A 19648-nucleotide genomic window follows, 5' to 3' on the forward strand; every position below is an offset into this window, starting at 1 on the left:
TTTACTCCTCGTCAATATTGCTTGTATTATTTTGGACAAAGTACTCTTTCAGGGCTATAATTAAGTGTAGTGAATTAGCAAAGGCTAGTTCTTTCAAGTTAAATGACGCTGTCTTCGTGGCCCCTTTCAACGTTTTAATGGTAACAGACTATGGAGCTGCTGGGGAGGGTAGTGCGTTTTACATAGCTGTGTACATAACGCCTGATTGGAATGCTTGTTGTGTAAAAATATTGCAATGCTAATCAAAGCCTAATGCCCTGACGGCAACTTTCAAGCCGTCTTTCAAGGTATCTAAAAGTGCGTAAAAATCACATTGCAACAAATTTATTAGATATGAGAAAAAAGCGGTTCATGGTGTTGACGTTCTGAATGCACGCTTCCTTGACTATGCAGTGGTAAGTCACACTCTTGGTTACACAAAGCGATCTTTTCTCTCGGGTTGGTAATCCTTCCGAATAAGTCCGCTGGCGGTTAACCTGAATGAAAAGAAAGCGCGGAAATAGAAATAAATATTAGGAGGGCAGTAAAAAACCGACGTCAATTCATAATCACCATCAGCGCCATTATCATCAGCAGCCTACTTATGTCCACTACGGGAGGGAGCCCTACCGGTAGTGGAGGCCTGCCCAAATTCTCCTCTCTTTCAATGCCGGAGTCACTTCTTGCCACAGGATTTTCGCATTTCACTCATCTATCGGGTTAATTGTCTTGCCCTTCTTTTAGCCCCGTCTCCCGGTAGCCTGCTTCTTTAAACTTCGTTGACCATCAGTTGTCGGATCTCCGCGTCACACGCTTAGCCCAACTCCATTTCTTCCACTTAATTTTAGCTGTGATGCCTTTACACCTAGTTTGTTCCCTAATCCAAGACGCTTGTTTCCTGAGTTACAAACAGCGCGTGAGCAGGCCGATATGAGAGTCACACAAACACTGCGCCGACTACCAACTGATGTTTATTATCGCGAACAGGCAATAAATAATAAAATACAGAAGACCCGTGACATCGTAATCTAGGAATGACAATGTGTGATTCTCCTATCGTCCTGTTCCTGCGCTCTTTGCAACTCAGTTATGTACCAACTGGCCCACCTACAATCCGTGTTGCGCTTGTTTCCTTTGGGAGACTTAAAGGAACCCTGCAACACTTTCCCAACTTCTTTTTCTAACTCTTACATGCTTTAAGAAACTGTTCAACCAACACATCAAGTACTTAAAATTCGGAATCACAAAGTACCAAAGCTACAAAGTACCGCTAAATGCCCATCAGAGAAATTTTCTCAAAAGATTTTTCTCTCTTTCCCAGTCTTGGCGTTCTTCGACCACTGGAATTTCGTCGTTAGAGTGGTGTAGCGGCTATTGGCCGGCTTTCCTTAAGCTGGAGCAATGAACGCATTCGATAGACACTTTGAGAAGGTGTATGCGCTGTGACGAGCAAATCACGTATTGCAACACCATGCTGGCGATAACTCAAGCTTTTGCAGTGCTTCCAGACGCCAAGGAAGGAGTGGAAGAGTTTATCGGAAATGTTGCAGTATCTTTAAAGGGAACCTGCAACACTTTCGATAAGCGCTTTCACTCTTTCCCTCGCTCTAGAACCACTGCGAAAGCTATAGTTATCGCCAGCCCGGTGTTGCAATACGTGTTTGCTCGCCGCATCAGATATGCCTTCCATTTTTGCTTTTTTTTTTGTGGCTTTTTTAAAGTTGCTATCGAAAAACTTTCATTGCTGCAACTGAAGAGAAAATGGCCAACAGGTGCTTCATGTCCTTAGTGGCGTAATTCGATCCGTCGAAGAACGTCAAGACCGGGAAAGAGAGAAAAATCTTTTGAGCGAGCTTACAAGTTATCTGATGGGCATAGAGCAGTAATTTTTGGTTGAGGTACTTTGCGACCCATTAATCTAAGCACTGAAAGTGTTGGGTGGCTATGTTCTGCGAGCATTTAAGATTACACAAGAAGTTGAAGAAAGTGTTGCAGGGTCCCTTTAATCTACGTAGGCAATGAACAGAAAGGTTTCATGGCCAAGCGAAAAAAAAGCAACTGTGTGCATTTTGCACACCAAAAACAAAAAAAATGCATGCACTTTTTAATGCACTTTTTAAATTCTATGCTGAGTAACCCCGCAGCCAAGACCGTGGAACGCCCTCAATTTACACAAAAATGCAGATTCGCTGAATTTCCACCTTTAATTCATATAATAGCGTAAATGAATATAATTGATTGGCAGTAATCTCGAAAAGCTAAAAAATTTTAAAAAATGTAAAAAAGTAGTAAAAATGGTGAGCCGTGTAGCATTGGCACAAAAATTCAAATTTCGCGGAAGTTCAACCTTTAATTGTTATAATGTCGTGAAGGGAGACAATTAGTTCGATAGAATTTTGGAAAGCCAAAACATAAGAAAAATAGGGGAAAAAAGCGAAAACGGCGAACCGCTTAACGCCGTGAATTTCCACAAAATTCCAGATTTGGCGGATGCTACACCTGTAATCATTATAATAGCGCAAATTGAGATAATTGGTCGGACAGAACGAAGAAGAACAAAAAAAATTGACTGTTGAGAACTGGAACTCTAGACAAGCGTCGTAAGAATGCTACGCCTTAGTAGACAATTCTCTGAATTTGTGCAGATTGTTTTTCTTTCGAATGGGATGAGCTTGAGTGAAGCCAACGATTGGTAGCTTCATCGTTCATCATTTTGTTTCACTCTTTTACACATCTTGAAGGAAAACAAATTGGAAGCAGTTTTTTCAAGCTGGGAACGACGTTATTGTGTAACGTTTGCCTAAGGTCAACGTTTTGTTACGTAAAAATGTAGCGCTGCGCTGGGTTACAGATAAAATGAATAATAAGTAGCAGACAAATTAATAATACATGGCCTCGAACCGGCACTTGGCCCCTTAAACAACCCGCGCCAGTGTGCCAGGGGCATTTGAATTGTGTAACTGAAAATACCATTCCCGTTAGAATTGGCTACTGGGCAAATAAGAGTGATACTTTTAATCAAAAAGCTCGCAGGACGCAAATCTTTTGTTGCTCAATAACATAATTTCTGACCCCAGCTACGCCGCTGAATAGAGAGAAAGCAGGCATCGGCGTACGAGCAACAATAGTTCGTATCGGCCAAGCAAGCAAAAACGCAGCGGCTACTGGTGAAAGCATGACTTCTGTATTGCACTTTCAGCGCCTTTTTCACGGCGAAAAGGCGTTGTACGCCATGTATCCTGGAAAACAAAAACGCATTCGCAGAAATTCATAAAATGCGAATCTTTCCATTCTTAACTGCTTCTGTGGCCAGAAGATAGGTCAGAAATGAAGGTTTTTGCACCTTAACCATTCTAGACTACAATACCTTTGTAGCTATCTAAAGAGTGAACAGACCATGATCGCTGTTGCGTCGTTTTATGTACAAATTAATTATATAGCCCCTCGCAATTGGAGGACTGCTTTTTATAGAAAAGGGAAAATCCGCAAACTTACATGAAAAGGATCCGGTTATACCAGAAACAGCCCCAGTTATTTTCTGCCCCACATTGGGCCCGCCAATGTTGGCCACCATGAGCAGATCTATCAGGTCACGCAGCACTCCTTTGGCGACTTTAACCAAATCCTGTTTTGACAGCGTCTCCAGAACACACTGAAAAAGAAATTGCACACAGTTAATGTAACCCTTCGCACCAATTCAAGGACAGCAGACGAACAGATCTCTTCTTGATGCGTTCATCTCGCAAGATTGCACTTTTACGTACCAATGCTCATCACACACCCTGTACAACACGTGTGATCCCAACCCGCCTCACAGCTCCAATTGTCTGCGCCCAACATGCACACAGAGAAAAATGGCCGCGTATCTGCTCGCGTAGCTGCAAATGTCGTAGAAAGACGATAGTTTTTGCCGCCCCCTGCTACGTAACTGCCTCTCCTATCTCGTCCGTTCACCGCTGCACTCTCTGTCCACCCATTGGAGATTTCCGGAGTTCAATTTTGCCGCGTTCGCTCTGCCGCGCAATCTCTTTCGAGACTGCTGAGACTACGCGCCGGAGCCACCAGCGCGAGGCCCCGGCAACAGCACTGTGTGCATGGTATGGTATAAACAGTTTTTAAACGCGTTTTTTTTTTTTAATTTGCTATCGCTAACATTGAACGCACGTGCACGTTTAATTAGACGAACACTACAAAGCTACGAATACCAGTTATGTATTGACAGTGTACGTCAAATAAGCCTAATAATATCTTTTTAGTGAACAATGTCGACAAATATGGAGTCAATGTATGGATATACTAGATTGAAAATGTTTTGCCTATATAAGCGTCTCGCTCAAGAATTCATTTTTAATTTTGGTCGGGCTGCTGAATCTAGGAACAGACAGGCGTACATAAATACACACAGACAAAATTCTCGCGTTTGAGCAGCCGAAGAAGTAGTATCGTCATTAAAACCTGCAGCGCGCATCAAGAAACACCCGCAATGGCGGCTGCCTTCCAACTACGCCATTGGTGTGCGCACATCACGACATAGAACTCTCACCCGACAGGCGCAACAGGCTTGCACCCCGCTCTTCTTAAACGTACGTGGTAGCAGTCTTCAGGTGGTGACCTTGAGGTCGTCCTAATCAGTCTGGTCGCTTTATAAAACTTGTTTATGATTTGATCCAAGTGGTCCGCTGTGCGGGGCGCATGCGTGGTGGGAGCCGCGCCGGTGGCGGCATTTTTAGACCCTTACAACCAATTATTAGCCGATGTTCACGGGAAAACAGCCAAGTAAATTAGTATCCACATCTATCGATTAAGAAATAGTTGGGAGGTTGAGGGATTAAGCAATGGCGGGGAAATTGATCAACAAACCTCACAAGGTTGACCTGAAAATGGCGTTTTTTATATCCCCAGAGCAAAGCTGTCACTCTGTATATACCTTGCCACGCGCGCCGCCACATTTCAATGCAGCAGCCCTTTTCTCATCTCACCGTTAGCTTAACTTACCTAAGCTGCGGCATCTTTTTAGCTTTTTCTTCCATGCGCCAGTTCCCCGATTTCTTTTTTTTTTTTCGATTTCGATGACTGATTCTACTTTTGCACTCAAGAACCTGCCATTGTAGCTCACTGGCTAAGGCATTTTGGAACTGCTGAACGCTTCCATGCCACGGCGGACTCGGTCTCTTCAGTGGATAGGTCCATGGCCCTCCACAACGGCATGCCTTATGTAGCTCTCTCACGTTAAACCTAAATTTGATATTTTAACTGCGCAGCTGTTGCAGGCAGAGCTTTTTCATTCGTCCCACGTAGGTCATGCGTCACGCATGGGTAGGAGCAGGTTTCCAGACCCGACGGCGGCCTCTATCGGAGGGTCTGTGAACCGCCTCAGACATGGCCTCCGCGATCAGCTGACGGCAGCGCGCCGATCGCGGAGGCCACGCCTCACAGAAAGCGGTTCCCAGACCCAACGATAGAGGGCTCAGGGGTCTCCAAATGGCAGGTTCCTCTCTTCCCCTCCCGTTAAGGGAGGGGGAAGTGATGGAGCCTCCCACCACGGACGTTTAGCTGCCGATTCCTTGGCGTGAAACGCAGAATTTGTGCCGCAACGGCGCTGCAGTTCTCAGGCGAGCGCCCTTTGACGTTCGAGCAGACACAAGAGAGCCGCAGCCCCGCCGTTTCAGCTGATTTCGCACCGGGTGTAACTGGGTTTCATTTTAGGTGCGGAGTATCTTGGGACCGCACAATGTCAGTCCGCGTCCGTGCGCATAGCATTTACAATCGCAAAAAATAACACACGCACCCGCAGGATTCGAGCCTGTGTCTGGTAGACCAGACGGAGTTAGTGTCAGTCGTCTTTACCCACTGGGCTACGACCGAGAGTTAGTATCCGAGAGTCAAACGGCTTACTCCCACGCCTGTAACGGTGCGGGGTACCTTAGGACCTCCCAATGTCCGTCCGCGTCCATCTGTGCGCACACCACCATCAAGCGGAGATCAAGCGAAATTCGATTTGAGCCGTGAATTGCAGTTTCATTTAGGGAATAACCAAGGTGCAATTCACGGCTGAAATCGAATGATGGTCGGGGCTCAAATCGGATGTTACTCCGGGCGCAACTTGGATGTCATTTCGAGTCCCCGTACTCCGCACCCTCGCCATCATCCACGGAGTGAAGATGTTGCCATTTTTTTTTATTCAATTTTATTCAATTATTTTTTATACCTGCGTCTTCACTAAGGTTTGCTGATGAACAACGAGGGAAAACTGCGAAAGAATGAAATTCTCCGAGCTTTATTGCTTCTGCAGCTTTTCTATTATTTTACGTGTCAACAGTGTCATTATGTAGAGGTGACAGCTGATCCAAAAACTTCTCATTCGTTTTGTTAGTTGCGTGCTGCGTAGATAATTGTTATAACGACGGGACTGACCTCACAAGTTAGTAAATTTCTTACTATTGGGCAGTACATGTACCCCACGGATGAAACTCATTTGTCGAGGGCCAAAGAAAATATCCAGTTCTGCAAACTCTTTTAGCGAATCAGAACTCCTTAGTTATCGTTGGAGAGATCTCGTACATATTGTATACTAATACTTCTGACAGTATCAGTCCAACAAGAATGTGGCTGATGATTACACCAACCGATAAGGCGATAGATAGCTAAAAACTGCTTTTTTTGTTTCAAATGGTACTTTCACGTTACTTTTACATGAGTACGAATATCGTAGAATAATACTTCTGACGGTATCAGTCATTCAAGAATGTGGCTGACGATTACACCAACCGATGAGGCGATAGATAGCCAAAAAGTACTTTTTTGTAAATGTGAATGCATTTCTTAGCCGCCGGTTGTCTTGCGTCGTTGAGCGGCGTGCGCCTAGCAACCGGAGCAGGTGCGGAGTAGCGGAGGGCAAGGGGAGAGGAGGAGCGCGCTCGGCGTGTGAGGGCGCTCGCATCGCGGAGCTCGGGCGGAGTAGCGGAGAGTGAGTGGAGAGGAGGAGCGCGCTCGGCGTGTGCGGCCGCTCGCATCGCGGAGCTCTGGGCGGAGAGAGAGCTCGCGCGCGGGCTGGCGCGGGTCTCTCTCTCCTCCCCGCGTACCCCTCTCCGCTCGCTGCGCATATAAATGCAGGGAGCGCGCGCCTCTCTCCGTGACTGCTTGCCGACTGGCGCCTTGGTAGCGATGGAAGTCGGTGAAGTCGAATCCCTCGCGGCAACGATACCGCAAAGAAGAATTCGGTGCACCCAATGCATTCGCATTTCCGCACGATCCCCTTCGGGGAGGTGGGGGGATTTTTTTGTTCCAAGCGCTACTTTCACGGAACTTTTACATGAGTACGAACCACACGTCAGATAGAACAAAATGTATTAGAAAACCTAAGTTGCGCATAAAAAGTTCCGTACCCCTAATAGCAAAACAAGCATTCGACTTCCATCTTAAGCAATGCTAAGTACTTTCTCTTTAGCGCTTGTGGGGGAGGGGGGGGTGATGTGGTTGAACAATAAAAGTCACCTTCCACCCTTCCCCGGAACACCCTCTGCCCTCTCTTCCTTCCTTCACACTCTTACCCCTCCCGTCTCATCCCTCCCTTTATGAGTGCATTGCAGATTTGGTCATTTCAATTCAAATTTGCCGCGTTCGAACTGCTCGCGCGCCACCTCTTGAGGCCTTTTGTTTCTGTGGTACTTGTAGCGGCTCGAGCTTACTTCTAGTGTTCGCTTTTATCTCGGCTCTCTTCGACCCTGTTTTTAACGCGTCGCGTTCTCACTTGCTGTCGTAATGAACAATCCGACGTGCACTCTAATTAAAAGACCACCGGTATCCTCAATTATGTACTCATATTTTGCTTCAAATATGCGTGAGGTTTTCTTCGCGCTGAACAATGTGAGCTTGTATAAGGCATTAGCACCAGTTCTGGTTGTTCGGAACGGTCTTGCGCATATATACTTCGTGTTCGAGCGTTGCTTCTGCCTTAGTTTGACCGGTGGTTGAATTGGGGGCAAGCAGTCAGTCAGCCAGCCTGTCAGCCAGCCAGCCAGCCAGCCAGCCAGCCAGCCAGCCAGCCAGCCAGCTAGCCAGCCAGCCAGAAAGACTAAACAAAAGTTCTCGCGTTTAGACGTCCCAAGAGAGAGTTATAAAATTTGTAAAATCTACCATGTCGGAAATTCGGTAAAGTATCAGAAATTCTTTCTGGCCGCTCATCTTCGTTTGTACACGCCAACGTATCACGCCTGGATTTTCTTGCTGATTTGACGGCTGTCATGACTCATAAGACATCGTTGCAGTACACAAAACCATTGCCCAGAAGGAAACTTTACAGAGTCTTTGTAATGCGTGTTTCACAGCTACACACCAGGAAGCCTACAGAGTCGGCTTCACCATCTCACACAAATGCAGAAACTTCACTGCAATACACACAGTCAGTGCAAGGAAGGCAACTTCACAAAGTACGAACTGCTATACACCTTACAGCTCCCAGAGTCGGGCTCCCAATTGTACACAAATGCATTAAAAAAAAAGAACTTTCCGAGGCAGTGTTGCGCGAAAATATGAACATCCAAGGATTTTTTATTGAATACCCTGCACGACCCCATGTGTATCTATGGAGGTCGTCGTGTGCGCATTACAGACGGAGAGATTTCGTGGAATGCTTTAGAAAAATTCCCTCGCACTTCCCCGAGGGGGAGAGTGTGTAAGTGCGAATGCACGGTTGTTGATTGCGCGATTACGGTGGATATCGTGATCTTAATGAGTAGTCGAGAGATTACACACACGCACACAACTGTAATGTTCGCGAAAGAGAGATCACACACACACACAAACAACTACAAAGAAAGAAAGATGCATTTATTCACAGACACCTATTTGTGTTGTCGTTGTACTTGATTGCTAGAGCGGATCTCAGCTTTGAAATTTAGTGTCAGTACTCCTTTAAGCGGGTGCATTAGCCCTTCTCACGCCCAATTCCTGGCCAATCCCCCACGTGGGTATGTGCCATGCACAGACATCTATTTGTGTTGTCGTTGTACTTGATTGCTAGAGCGGATCTCAGCTTTGAAATTTCGTGTCAGTACTCCTTTAAGCGGGTGCATTAGCCCTTCTCACGCCCGATTCCTGGCCAATCCCCCACGTGGGTATGTGCCATGTCAGCGGCCAGGCAGCGCGCGCCCATCTCCCCCCGTTGCCAAGGAAGACGAGGAGCGCGCGCACCCGCAGCTGTTGCTATGCGGACGGCGGCGGACGCTTCAGGCTCGCTTAAGAAGTGCATTCGCACTTAAAAAAGCTTGCGCATTAGAAATCTGCACGGCCGGATAGTTCCGGAACGGCATATTGTTCCGACATGTCACGCTGATTGGCACTGCGCGTGCGCAGTGCAGAAGCGCTAGCCGAACGGTAACAACCACGTTAAAGGAGTAGTGACACCAAATTTCAAAGTTGAGATAACTATGCAAAATGCTTCCTTTTTATCAGGAGATATCTCCCAGCAAGTTTCAACAGTAGCCGTTCAGTATAACATGTTTTAAATCAATTTTAATCTCTGCCCGCACGAGAACGCCCTGAGCGGGCCAGCATGACATCATCTGCTACTTCCCCCAAACAGCCGACGTCGGGGCTCCCGTAACGTAGCCGCTACTACTATTAGGTGGTTCGGGTGAAAAGGAAAGGAAGTGCACTGGGGATATTATTGAGCCCAACTGGGGGCTCACCTGCATACAACCCAGTGCGGGGGGAGGAGGAGGAAGGGGATGTAAAGATTAGAGAGGAGAAAGGGGTGATAAAAGAGATAGGTAGGCGTGAAAAAGAAAAACGGGGAGCCTCTACGTGAAAATAAGTGAAGCAGCAGCAGTAATGGCGCGGACGGCAGACTGCTGTCTACAGGCGCTTGTTTAGCCCGGCGGCCTCCAGGTAGGCCAGCAGGAGGCGGAAGGCGTCACGGCGGGTGCTGTCGGGGTCCGCTGGGAACAGCAGACTCTCAAGGCGCTGGTAGGGCAGCCCAAGACGCTGGAGCGAGGTCTGCAGCACTCCTCGGTGTGCTGCAAACTCTGGGCAGGAGCATAGCAGGTGCTCCAGCGTCGTAACGTAGCCGACGCGCTGGCTGCGGTTAGCGCGCGCTGCTACACCGTGTGTATACGTCATGGTTTTGGGACTGACGTCATGCTGCCCGGGCGCGCGAGGATGGTGAAGGCCTCGGCCGGTCTGGGCGTGCGCTCGCTCGCGCGCGCGTCGAGACCGGCAGCAGTGCATCAAGAATGGTGACGTCAGGTGCTACCTCCTGCCATGGCGGCCGCTCGGCGTTCGTTTTGTCGAAACCGAAACTGACACGAATAAACGACGCCGTAAATGATTGTTTGTGCTGCGGTCGAACGTCTAATGCGCCATTCTATGATTAGTGGGCTAATAGGTACCCATAGCAGCGAAAAAAAAAAAATAAAAACGTAACACGAAAATTTCGTATCAGTAGTCCTTTAAGTGTTACAAATTGACCTACCTGGAGCGTTTCCATCACTTCTACAACGGTCGCATCCTGGTCCACATAGAAAGGGCAGAAAAATGGTTGAGTCAAAAACATGCTCTACGTAGAAGTCCAAAAAAATACCTTTATAATACACTGTTTATAGATGTTAGGATGGTTAATGGTAAGCCATTAGAATGTTAAGGCGTCGCGATAGCAAATTTTTTTTTCGAAATGTCGCTTCATTCGAACTGCCATATATTATACCCCGTTATACCTGGTTTTGACGAAATATTGATTACAATGTAACCAATGTTTTTTGCCGACAACTTCGCAATAACGAGGGTTTTCTGTACTTGCTCTCTTTTTCTTTTTTGCGAAACAAGCTCTCCAGCACTTCTCAATATCCGCTACTTACAAGTGCCCCTCACGTTACGTTTCGAAATTACTAACTTTCGGGCTCGGGCTGCTTTCGTCGAAGAGGGGAGGGAAGGGCGTTCGGCTTGGACACAGATTCGTCACACAACCGGAGAATCACTACATTACATCCACAATCTAAGATTGCTTTCACTTGCATTATCTTTCAATTGTAGGAAAGTTATTCGCAAAGTTATTTCCGGCAAGCGGACCGCGAGGCCTCCGCTTTCATTTCAAACGGTGTCCATCGAGCAGGTCGTTTTGTTTTAGGGTCGAAGCCCCTTAGCGGCTGGGGCTGTTGGCGTCTCCTGTCGTCGTCGCCGTAATCGTTGTCTGATGTAGTCACTCTACTAAAACACCGGGAAACTCGTTTACGCCTCGCGCTAGAGAACTTCGTGTTTCGAAAACAAAAGGCTTTGACAGCAAAGCTTCATACCTCACCCACCAATGGGTTCATCTCCGTTGGCAAAAACCCGAAGGCGCTAAGAATAGACTTACACACTGCATGCTTCGCCCCTCCCCAGTTTTTCCGTTAGTGGAGATGGGCCGAGGTTTTTGTTCTTCCGCAGCACATTTGCTCTACGTAGGAACTGGCTTCAAAACATTTGACTAGGTTACCAGAAGTTCAAACTGGCTATTTGCGCATAAGATTGGACGAGCGAAACTTTGACTCTTACCTCAGCCAGGTGGCCGTTTTGGCAGGTTACGACTAGGTCGTCGACGCACTGAAACGTAAAAAAAAGAGCAAGAGAGTAAACTGCAAAAGAAACATTACTGTCAACTAGTAGATACTAGAAAGTAGGCAGACGGCAAACAGACTTCCATATAAATGATTGCGAGTCGTTTCCTGATCTTCAAGATCAATATGTAAACAGGGAACAGTAAAAGAAAGACAACACCTTTGCGATGCTGTGGGGACCTACCTTTCCGATAACTCCTGTCGGTGGGAGATTAATGACCAGTGGATCTCCGCACGTGTTCTCTGTTTTCAGCAAATGACCATCACTCGACTGAGCAATATTGTTGAGAACATACCCTGCATAATAAAGAGAGCTCAAGCTTTCGTTCGAACTTAAACAGCACTCAAGGATAATGACAAAAAAAACGGAGTGTTGGCATGTCTACGAGAAGAACTCGACTAGTCGCGCAGGTCACCATGCCTACACTACAGAACCCGCGTACAATGTAGAGAAAATGTCCATTACTAAGCATCAGCAAGCACATACAATTATGACCGAGAACGAAAACAACACAGCTCGATAGCAATTCGTTAATATGACACAAAGCGCAATATATATATATATATATATATATATATATATATATATATATATATATATATATATATATATATATATATATATATATATATATACACACACACGACAGAAAGTCCCATCACAGAGAAGCTCTTCGTGCACTTCGAATAATGCGGCCTAAAATTCATGCGTTTAGGCTGGGAACAGAATATATTTCGAGTAAAGCGATTTCGTTATAATCAGGGATTACTTTTATTTATAGCGAATCAGAATTGGAAATGAGGGCCTCGTTGGATAAAGACCGAAATAAGGGTTGGCAGTAAAGGATGCCTCAGAAAGCAGGGGGGAGAATGTGGTAGGTCACTGAAACAGTTAAAAGAATTTTGAAATACAGAAAGGAAGTGGAGAAAAAAATGCCCGCCGGGTGGGATCCGAACCCATGACCTCCATAATACGCGTCTGGTGTGATTACCGCTACGCTGCCGGCGGGCTATTTTACCATCCACTTTCTAGGGTATTTATGTTAAGGTATATTTGTTTCCTGCGCTTGTGGGTGGTAGGTAGCGCCACTCGGACTACCCGGGGTGAAAGGTACGTTCTTTTTGACCCCCGGGCCGGGACTCGAGTGTCTACGACATGCCGAGAGTGGTCGGCCAGCGTTGAACCCTCTTCAGCTACCTTTGGCACCAAGACTGCCAGAACAGAGGCCCTCGCAATGCATGTAACGAATCAGAAAGGGAAATGAGGGGCTCGTTGAATAAAGACAGAAATAAGGGTTGGCAGTCAAGAATTCCTCGGAAAGCAAAGGGGAGAATGTGGTACGTCACTGAAGCAGATAAAGAATTTTGGAAAACAGAAAGAAAGTGACGAAGGCAAGGCCCTGACGAAGGCTAGTCTCTTTGCTGAAACGTTGGCAACAATCGTGGTTTGTACCTTGTTCGAAGTTTTCTTTTCTTGTGTTCTCTACCATATTCCAAGTTTTATTTCTCCCTATATATATATAGATTTATATATATATATATATATATATATATATATATATATATATATATATATATATATATATATATATAGGAAATGAGGGGCTCGTAGAAATAACACAGAAATAAGGGTTGGCAGTCAAGAAAACCTCGGAAAGCAAACAGGATGTGGTAGGTCATTGAAACAGATAACGAATTTGGAAAGAAAGCAAGCGGAGAAAAAATGCCCGCCAGGTGGGATCCGAACCTACGACCTCCAGAATACCGGTCTTACCGGTCTGGTGCGATGACCACTACGCTACCGGCGGGGCGGTTTTCCCCTCCGCTTTCTGGGGTATTTATGTGAATGTAATTTTTTCCTGTGCTTGGGGGTGGTAGCCAAGCTCCGCTTCCTGGGGGTGGTAGCCAAGCTCCGCTTTTCTCCGCTTTCTTTCTTTCCAAATTTTTTATCTGTTTCAATGACCTACCACATCCTCCCCTTTGCTTTCCGAGGTTTTCTTGACTGCCAACTCTTATTTCTGTGTTATTTCTACGAGCCCCTCATTTCCAATTCTGATTCGCTACATTCATAGCGCGGGCCTCTGTTCTGGCAGTATTGGTGCCATAGGGAGCTTAAGAGGGATCAACGCTGGTTGACCACTCTCGACATGTCGTAGACACTCGAGTCACGGCCCGGGGATGAAAAAGAAGGTCCCCATTCACCCCGAGAAGTCAGAGTGGCGCTGACTACCACCCCCAAGCACAGGAAAAAATTACATTCACATAAATACCCCAGAAAACGGAGGGAAAATCACCTCGCCGGAAGCGTAGTGGTCATCGCACCAGACCGGTATTCTGGAGGTCGTGGGTTCGGATCCCACCTGGCGGGCGTTTTTTCTCCGCTTTCTTTCTTTCCAAATTCTTTATCTGTTGTTTCAATGACCTACCACATCCTCCCCTTTGCTTTCCGATTTTTTCTTGACTGCCAACTCTTATTTCTGTATATATATATATATATATATATATATACAGAAACATGGGTCGGCAGTCTACAACGCCAAAGGAGGCATAGGGGTGTGGTTAGGCTCTATTTTTTACTACGGTTAATGAAGTTCAGATTTTTTTTAATATAAGGAAGAAAGAAAGAAAGAAAAACACGCGCCCAGAGTGGGGACCGAACCCACGCCTATATATATATATTTCCTTTGTGTGCACTAACAGGTGTGTGACAAATATATTTCAATTCGCGAAAGCTGAAACACTACAAGGCTAAGCGACAAGCCATTCTGGATTTTGAATAATTGACGTTAGGTTTCAACGTTAGCCGGATCCTGAGAAGCAGTTCGTTCACACTAAGCAAGATGCAATAAAAAAATCCCGAGGTTATTCGTAATGAAATAAAAAGTGACCTCGGTGGCAATGTCCATTGCTGGGTGCTTTGTTTAAAGACCCCATCGATTTTCATGAGACAAAATAAAGGAAGAAGTTTCCTACTTAGACAATTTTTTAACTCTTAAGATTTTTTTCAGCCGTAAATGATTAGCGCCATTTCCTGTAGCGGGTACTGGTTCGTCACTAGCTGAGACATCAAGAACGTAAAAAAATAGTGGGTGTCTGGCAGCGCAGTCAAAGACATGTCGGCCGTACCTAGCTCAAGGCTGTTGAGAAGAATCCTTCCAGGTCCAAATAGCGCGTTGAGTATGCCTTCAGGTGAGCCATACTGGAGAACACCTTTAAAAGCACACTGAAAAGGAAAAAAAAGAGCCAGAAGTCACTTTTTTTAAGGATATGAGAATTAAGCACGATGAGAAATTTCGTAAATTAAATGCATGTGATCACCCTAACCTGTGTGGGTGCAAACTATTGCGTTCCCAAAAACTTTACTGCTTTTTTGTGCATTGTAGTTGATGCAGATAGATTTTTGCGTCCTTGGAAATTTGCTTGGACGTGTAGAGTGAAAAGGCCACATGTGGAAACACCCAGCGTTACTAGGCTACCTTTTGCACATTACATATATTATTAGTTCAAACCGACAGTCCGACATTGTTTAAGAATCCGATTTGCCTTAGGTAGACCTACTGCCGTGAGAGTTATGTTTCAGTCTTTCAGTTGCCCACGTAGTCACAATCAAAGGCCAGTAAAAAAACCAAAGGTCCATAAATGCCATCATTGTTATTAACACAATCCGGACCAAGTCCTGGCAATGCGCGCGCGCGCACTTACGCACGCCAGTGCGCACATGCACATCGACGACACATTGCCGTTGTTAAACTATACTTCATCTATAGTCAGGTAACTGCACCCTAATATAACCGTCCTGCGTATATTCTCATTTTCTAAAAGTGAAAACTACGTCGTAAGGACACTGCACAAAGGACAGGGAAAAAGAACGGGCGGCAACTTCTTTGAGTGGCCACCTTACCACTGGTTTCACTGTCCAAAAATCATGAACCAACTGATTATGAATTTGCTTTAGTCATGTTTTTTTTTAACCCACAGACGCGCAGCCGAACGTTGCGCCCCCAGCCGGAGTTGGCCTTCACGCTCTCTTTCGAGGGCAGGCCTGTTGAGTGCGAGCATTAGGGATGGCCGGATACTCGTCGCCGACGACCTTCGTGCAAGGACCTTCCGGCCGTACTCAGCGGCTGTCGTAAAGGGACACTGAAGTGATTTGTAAACATTGTGGGATTACTAGCGCAAATTGTAGTCTGGAGTCTCTAGGCCGTGTTTCGACCGCTCTTGCTAGGTTTACGCGACTTTATTTAGTGAAAAAGTCAATTCAAAAGCGCTGTCGTCCTCTCTGAATCCTTCTTGCCGATTTCCTATGACGTTCGGTATGACGTTAAAACAAGATGGCTTGGATTGACTGCGCTACTGCACGGCTCGCCGACCCTCCGACATATAATCACTCAGCCCAGCGTTTTGTCGGCTGGCCGCCGGTGGGTTATCGCAATTCGTTCGCTCATTTGAAACTAAGCTACGACACGATTTGTGCCTGGAAGAATGTGCCTTAAGTTGGCTAGTTTGTAGACTGTATCAAGCTCTGAGTCCAAGTAGCTCAACACAAGCGCACATGCAACGCTTCGCTGACTTGTACTCTAGTAGAGAAATTTAAGGCCAATGAAAGGTGGAAGAAGAGTTAGCGAAGATAATATAGGTACTAAGGAATGACAATCAACCGAAACATTTATTGTACAGCGGAAAATTAAGGTTCTGCAAGCCCTTTTTGCGCAGGGTGAGCAACCACAGCGGTCAACAGCGCGACCACACATTTGCGATCGCTTTTCTGCCTAACGAATGCAGTCGCTAGAGATGAGGTATACGCCTCGAGCGCTGCTTGTAGGGGCGCCACTGAAATCCCTCTAGCGGCCCGTTTCGAAAGCATACGCGGGAGTCGCCGGCCCGCTCACCACTGTCGCCGTTGCTCTTGAGGCACGTTCGCGACCGATATTTTCCGTTTGTATGCGTTGGAAATACATATTTATGTGGAACAATCACTCTGTTCGCAAATGTGGTGTATTTACGAGACTGTAAACGCTTTTGACGCGATCTTACTGTGGTACAATTTGTCCGCATAAGCACCAGGTGTGTGTCACAGCCCGGCGTCGCGAAACCAGCCTATGCATGGAGCTGATTGTAATTCCACTGCCCTGAAATTGACTAACAGTACCACCGTAAGCAGCGTTACTTTAGATGCTCATGCCACGGCTATACACTACGATGTAAATCGGTTTCGTGTGCTTTCATAATCCAGCGGAGCACTAATACCTGACAGCCCGCCGGCTACGCTTCATATTTCGGATATTGATCACTACCATGAACAAGCCAATGTGGCATAAATTTTACGGACATTCTACGCAATAAGTACTATGGATAATGCAAAATTACATCCTGGAGTCAGCACAAATAATTTACGGCTGGGTCATCTTGTCGCGGGGTGAGCTTTCCCAAACAGTCATTGGTTACATATATCCCCCGCTTATATCCAGGGCGTGACTAAACGCTTCTTCGCAACGTCATCAAATGACACAGGGAGCCTGCAGAATTTAGCACAAAAGTGAAATCAGAGGGCCTTATGAGATACCACACTCTTCCAACGACACCTTCAATCGCTTGTGAACTTCCGTACTGTATACTTCAAACAATGTGTCCGCTGAGTAATCAGCTGTTCGTTAAAGTCGAAAAACAAAATAAAAGTGAACACTCAGCTTGTGTGTGATTACTAAAACGGCCATTCCTTGATTTCGCTCCGCATTTTTAACGACAGTTAATTAGCGCACCTCTCCTCCACCTCCCTGTCTTGAAAATATCAGTGCATTTCGCATCTAGTTGGTCCAGTGAGTTCAACCTTGTGTAAGGTAAGACGAACGTCTCTAGGATTTCCGAAGCTGTACTGGGTTTTTTCATTCCCGCTGCTTCCGGACTCGGCAGACCATGTATTTTTCCGTGGTTTCATTAACTCTCCTTGGTCCATGCTATCAGACGGGAGTGGGCACGTATTTAACGACCCACAGACTTGGAATATACTTAACACGTTCGCGTGGCTTCTATTTCTATAAGGGTATACAAGCTATGGTCAGGTATTAGGTAATCACCTCCACGAATGATTTTTTTACGACGTATACATTCAAAACAAAGCCGAATTCGTTGTCCGCGCTGCAAAACAATACCAACCTCTCACTGTGCCAATATTAGGACTAAACGAGGCGTCAATAGAATTCGCTTGCCCCTGAGATATTCGGAGGTGACAGTGGTGATATGCCGCTGCCGTCGCCGACTGCCGTAAGGGCGGCGAAGAAGCGCGCAGTACCGCGTCCCCGGTTAGCTCTTGTTGGCGTTCGAGCACTCTAATCAGGACGCATCTGTTTTTTTGAAGAGCCCTAAATGTACTATTTCCTTACAGACATCAACATAACAAGATGTTCAGGGCGCGGAAAGGCAAAAAGAAGCGAAAGAGAACCAAAACATTGCATAAGCCGCTATCAGCTGCGCAGCGGACATCCCGTAAGCGCCGCGGAGAAGCGGCGGCAGGCGGCGCAGCGATCACGAAGCTCGAGGCGTATACCTGCGGGTATTTTGGGGCGCTTACTGCATGAGCGTTATTCCAGAAATCGTCATCTGAGTTTCTTGGAATGCTAAAACTAAAATAAACAAATAAAAAGTAAACAGGCTATACAATATATACTTCATATGTCCGTTCCCGACTACGCTGCCTTATGGCCGAGTGTTCTGAAGCATTACGTGATCGTTTTGCAATTCGCAAGTTTGAATCCCCGAAAGCGCATGTTGTTTTTTAGGTTGATTTATTCGTTTTTGAGTAATATTCACTATACTGAATTCACCATTTTTGTGCTGTAACGTCCATTGCTCCACGAGCGAGTTCTCAGAATGCGTGCACACTGACACGGGCGCGCTTGCGAGTTCAGGTTGGCGTGGTGTTGCGATAAGCACCGACTGCTTGCGGGCACAGTGCCGAATCAGCTGACCCTTGGACTGTTTCGAATGCGCCTCTCACGCTACAGGCACGAGCCAGGCAAACTCCAAAGGTGGGGCCAAATCGCATCGCATTTGAGCGTCTCCCGTGCCGCGGAGGGTGTTCATACACTGCGTATGAAGCAGCGCTTGGATGCTCAAGCCTGGATCTCCAGAAGTCACTCACGGGTCGGGCAGCCACAGCCGCCGAAGCTCTACGGTCTTCGGCCACCAAGCTGCGCTAACCCTTGGTTAAATAAAGTGTTCTCTCTCTCTCTCTCTCTCTCTCTCTCTCTCTCTCTCTCTCTCTCTCTCTCTCTCTCTCTCTCTCTCTCTCTCTCGTCTAGTGATCGTTACGATTCCAAGCCGTGCTGGCAGGCTTACCTGACGCATTTTACAGCCGACAACATGGCAGAAGCGCGGTATACCGTTTAGTGAAATATCGAGAATATCCAGCCAAAGAGGACGTCAGATGCCAAACATGCATGTTGCTTCAAAGAACCGAAACCATAACTGGTTTGAATTCTAATCTTTGACATCATCTGATCAACATCGCATTTCGTATGCGCGTCACTGCTGTTATAGTTGTTGAGGCCGCAGCGAATGTCGCATGGTATTATTTCTTCTTTCAGGCTTCATAAATTAAATACTGCGTTATCGACCGGATGAACGATTAAAGGTGCATTCATTTGAGCCAGTCCATGCAATGCAAACAAAAACGAGTTTGGCAAATTCACTTCAGTGTCCTTTTAAAGGGCACTAAGACAACAATTTTTTATCTTGGTTTTTGTTGTTGCGATAAGTAGCTAATGACCTGCCTATCACGTGAGAAAACCTTATTTGCTTGAGCGTGCGACGGTTGTTTAATAGGAAGCGTTTTCAATGTGGCCAGTCGCAGTTTCGGTTTCAGCGGGTGCCGCGAAGCGCGAGATTTTGTGTAAAAACAGCTGACCACGTGACCGTCGGATGGATATCACAGAGCAGAGCTGCCGTAGCACTGTCGAATGCGCGTCGCCGGAAGTTTCTGTGAATGCCCCCACATACTGATCTCGTGAGCCGCTTAATTAAAAAGCGACCGTGGACGTAATCTAGACGCTGCGAGTGCAAATTGCTACCGCGGCTAGAGA

The 19648-nt window shown here is 46.4% G+C and overlaps 1 protein-coding gene across 4 annotated transcripts in view; it reads right to left on the minus strand.

Annotated features, from left to right (window-relative positions):
* The window catches only part of LOC144158870 (uncharacterized), a 72623-nt gene that overhangs the window by 44798 nt on the left and 8177 nt on the right, over window positions 1–19648 (minus strand). The window contains exons 5-9 of one of the 4 annotated variants that reach the window (XM_077690040.1): window positions 14697–14793; window positions 11755–11867; window positions 11509–11556; window positions 10451–10486; window positions 3475–3631 (exon numbers count right to left, since the gene is read on the minus strand). The exons of the other annotated variants lie outside the window; for them this stretch is intronic. Coding sequence (XP_077546166.1) covers window positions 3475–3631; window positions 10451–10486; window positions 11509–11556; window positions 11755–11867; window positions 14697–14793 — 451 coding nt within the window. The remainder of the gene's footprint in view (window positions 1–3474; window positions 3632–10450; window positions 10487–11508; window positions 11557–11754; window positions 11868–14696; window positions 14794–19648) is intronic. 4 annotated transcript variants of the gene reach the window in all.

This window comes from Haemaphysalis longicornis, unplaced genomic scaffold, assembly GCF_048455015.1.
Source record: "Haemaphysalis longicornis isolate Haplotype H1 unplaced genomic scaffold, Haemaphysalis longicornis Haplotype H1 scaffold_10, whole genome shotgun sequence".
Lineage (NCBI taxonomy): Eukaryota > Metazoa > Arthropoda > Arachnida > Ixodida > Ixodidae > Haemaphysalis > Haemaphysalis longicornis.